The following is a 4017-nucleotide window of genomic DNA, read 5'->3' on the forward strand; positions in this document are numbered from 1 at the left end:
TATTTACGACGCTTACACGATAACGATTGTATTATTTCTCTTATTGTAGACTAAGGAGCAGTGACATTTGCATAACTTGAGATTGGGCGACATATACAAGATATGTGATGCTATCCTTTTCTTTCTTTTGCATGACTCCAGTTATACGTAATGTAATCGCACGAGCTTCCAAAGATACTCCACTCTAAGAAGCTAGCAGTACCTAGTTTCCATTCTTATGGAATGATTGATGTTAATGTTGCTTCCCTTATTCTTATGTTATCAAATGTTGTTGGTATTTCCTGATTCTTATAAGATTCATGATTTCGAGTTAGCTCTAATAACATATATGGAGGATACCGACCTTATGTCACTCTGAAAGGTTCAGAATGTAATTTCATGAGTCTAGCATGCAATATATATATATGTACCTATTTTATTCTACCAAGTCGCGCTATAGTCGGCCATGTACGACACTTATTGTGCAATTCTAATCAGTTGGGTTTTATCGAGCTCCACATGGACATGTACGATTCTACCAAGCCTTATGACGAGTCCTATTTATAGCTCTATTTAGGAAGACAAATCCCCAAATCAAGCTCCTCTTGAATGATAATGAAACATAACGGTTGGCTTTAAATGCAAATATTATATGTAACGGCTGCTCAGTGAATGCTATCCAATATCAACTCTTCAAATCTTTGTTATTGTTTACCATGTCTCCAGAATTCACTCAACACCAGTCTCATGCTCGCATCCGGTACCAACTACTTGCTGATTCACATCTTACCTATCTTCAGTTCCAAGTGTCACTTCCTCATTTGTCCAACTGTCACTAACCAATTTTACCGCATAAAGTTATCGGGGTTGGATCTGAATTAATGGACTACCTAATACTAATACCAGGGAAGGAAAAAAGGGATCTTTACGCAAGTAGCCGGTCATATTCATTAGTACTATTTATCTTTTCTAGCCATATACATAGATTATATATGGGTTATACATTGATAATACACAATTATACACATATAATATATATCTTATGTATATATTATACCTCCACCGGCTATTTTTAATTTAAGTAATTGGGTGAGCGGCTATTTGAGTTAATTCTGCCAAAAAAAAAAGGAGAGGTGTATATGGGGAGCATAAATTAGAACCATGGACTCTCTGTGTGAGTGGTCCATTTCAGGGTTTATGCTATCTTCCTGTTCGAAATGCTTGTCCGATTGGGTTCCCGTTGTCTCTTCTTCCCCAAAACCAAAACCCTCTTCACTTCTCTCCATTTCCTCCGCTTCTTGTGTTCTTCAGAACTCCAGCACCTCGAGCCAGTCGATCCAAGGCCCTCACTGCCGCAACTGGAACCCTCAAACGACGCCGACTTGATTTCCCAAGTGCTCCTCCAACACCACAACCCATTTCACGCCATGGAATCCTCTATTCAGCTCCACGGCATTTCTCTCACCCCTTTCCTTGTCCATCAAACCCTCCTCCGCCTAAAACACTCTTCCAAAATTGCCCTCTCCTTCTTCCAGTATTCCCAGTCCCATCCCAGTTGCTCCCTCGACTCCACCACTTTTAATCTCCTCATCGACATTCTATGCAAAGTCCACCAGTTCGATGTTGCGTGGCAGCTTATTATCCAAATGGACCAGAAGTGCATTAAACCCAACTTCACTACTTTCTATTTGTTGATCCGTAGGCTTGTTTCTGCTGGTTTGACCCGTCAAGCCATTCGGGCATTCAGTGAAATGCATATATTTATGGATGAAGAAAGTGAAGAGCAAGTGTGGAAGTCGTATTTTTGTTATCTTCTTGATACCCTTTGTAAATATGGATATGTTAAAGTGGCTACTGAAGTGTTCAATAAGGAGAAGTGGAGATTGGAGCTCAATCGTAAGATTTATACCATTTTGATATATGGTTGGTGTAAGGTGAAGAATATAGACATGGCTAGGAGGTTTCTAGGGGAGATGTTGGAGAAGGGAATTGATCCGAACGTGGTGAGTTACAATGTGTTGTTGAATGGGATTTGCAGGAGAGCGAGTTTGCATCCCGAGGAAAGGTTTGAGAAGGTAATTAGGGAAGCAGAGAAGCTGTTTGATGAAATGACTGAACGAGGTGTGGAACCGGATGTGACCAGCTATTCTGTACTCCTTCATGTCTATAGCCGGGCTCATAAGCCGGAGTTATTACTTGATAAATTAAGGATTATGAGGCGCAAAGGGATATGCCCGAATATTGTGACATATAGCTCAGTCATCAAGTGCCTCTGCTCTTGTGGTAGGATTGAAGACGCTGAGCTTTTACTCGAGCTAATGGTTTCTAATGGGGTGACTCCCACATCCGCAACTTACAATTGCTTCTTTAAAGAGTACAAAGGGAGAAAGGATGTCAATGGTGCATTGAGGTTATACGAGAAGATGAGGCAGGGTTCCCTCTATCCACCTAACGTGAGTACGTATAATATATTGTTGGGGATGTTATTGAAATTGGGTCGAATAGGGCTGGCCAGAGATATTTGGGAAGATATGAAGGCTTCTGGAGCAGGGCCTGATTTGGACTCATATACATTGTTGGTTCATGGATTTTGCGAGAAACAAAAATGGAAAACGGCCTGCGAATTCTTTATGGAAATGATAGAAAAAGGATATCTGCCACATAAGGTAACCTTTGAGACACTTTATAGAGGCTTAATACAATCCAATATGTTGAGAACGTGGAGAAGGTTAAAGAAAAGGCTTGATGAGGAATCAATTACTTTTGGTTCAGAGTTTGAAAATTATCACCTAAAGCCTTATAGAAGGTGATCTGGTGAAGTCTTGAAAGGAGTACAAGGTTGACTAAATCATCTAGGTTTCGTCTTTGCTGGAATTTGAACTTTGGTTTCCGTGGTTTTCAACCGCTAGGCCACACCGTCCAGACACATTTTAAACTTATGCTGTATTTGGCATGAGTTTGTTAATTTAATGTCCCCGGAAGTGGTTACTCCATCTGGATTGACTGTTTGGTGGTTGTTAAGCTGAAGGTGTAAAAGCTGCAACAATGGATCACATGCAACCACGGATGATCCTTGTAATTGATGATGTAGGAGACCTCAAGAGCACATACGTAGCAAACATTCTGTCATTCTTAGGATTATGTCACAAACCTGAACAGGTCAATAAAATCTATCATGGAGAATGAATATAAAAAAACTGCTGGACCATCCAGAGAAGTTGGTAGTTTGCTGCTTTGGTAAGGAGATAGATTGTAATTGCTGACTTGAAAACTCAGTAGGCCATGACTTAATCTTACTATATTATCCCTAATATTTTCAATGATTGTTGAAATATTTTCTTGCATAGACATAAATGTTTATTTATAAAATCAATACCTAATAGATACACTAGTTTTATTAGCAGCAGCCTACGGGAAATCAAGTTAAATGCTTTTTCTTTTATTTATCATTGACTGCTCTATATTAACTTGAAAGATCTTTATATAATTGTAAAATACATAGTGTAGTTTGACATGGTTGGATTGCTGCAAACGTTACCAAATCCGACACCTTGTAAAATTATACGAATAGACAGACGGTATGCTAATCGTATTCAATTAAAATTAAGGCTTATTACTCTATCAAAATCCTAACATTCTCCTCTGCATTTTTATCTTAGACCGTCTATCCAATTCTCTTAATTTTAGATGTCACATAGGCCAATCATTGGTAGACACAGTTTACTGTTACTAGATAATTATATCAAATAACTTGAGGGAAAAAATTGAAAATTACTGTTGTAATTGATTGATAGGATCTAGTGTTGCACCAAGGTGTTGGAGAAAAAGCTAAGGATTAGCAAAAGCAAGCTTCACCTGAAGATAAATATATAATAACAATACAAAGCAAAGGAAAATATCATGTGCACACTAAGCAATATATTGGCACTAAACAAAATGTCCACAATTATCTAACAAAGTACAGGGCTGAATGTATGGTGGTAACATCCACATGTTCAGCAATCACTTGGAACCAAGAGAATATTCAAACATATAACC

At 38.6% G+C, this 4017-nt stretch overlaps 1 protein-coding gene across 1 annotated transcript; it reads left to right on the top strand.

Annotated features, from left to right (window-relative positions):
• Window positions 1-1112: 1112 nt before the first annotated feature.
• Window positions 1113-3287, top strand: LOC107804762 (pentatricopeptide repeat-containing protein At2g13420, mitochondrial-like). Its single transcript, XM_016628690.2, has one exon. The coding sequence runs from the start codon at window positions 1197-1199 to the stop codon at window positions 2787-2789; it is 1593 nt and encodes a 530-aa protein (XP_016484176.2). The 5' UTR covers window positions 1113-1196; the 3' UTR covers window positions 2790-3287.
• Window positions 3288-4017: the final 730 nt, after the last annotated feature.

This window comes from Nicotiana tabacum, chromosome 18, assembly GCF_000715075.1.
Source record: "Nicotiana tabacum cultivar K326 chromosome 18, ASM71507v2, whole genome shotgun sequence".
NCBI classification, from domain to species: domain Eukaryota; kingdom Viridiplantae; phylum Streptophyta; class Magnoliopsida; order Solanales; family Solanaceae; genus Nicotiana; species Nicotiana tabacum.

Excerpts from the sequence above, each read along its gene's own strand:
- LOC107804762 (XM_016628690.2), top strand. The coding sequence starts at position 1,197 with ATGCTTGTCCGATTGGGTTCCCGTTGTCTCTTCTTCCCCAAAACCAAA.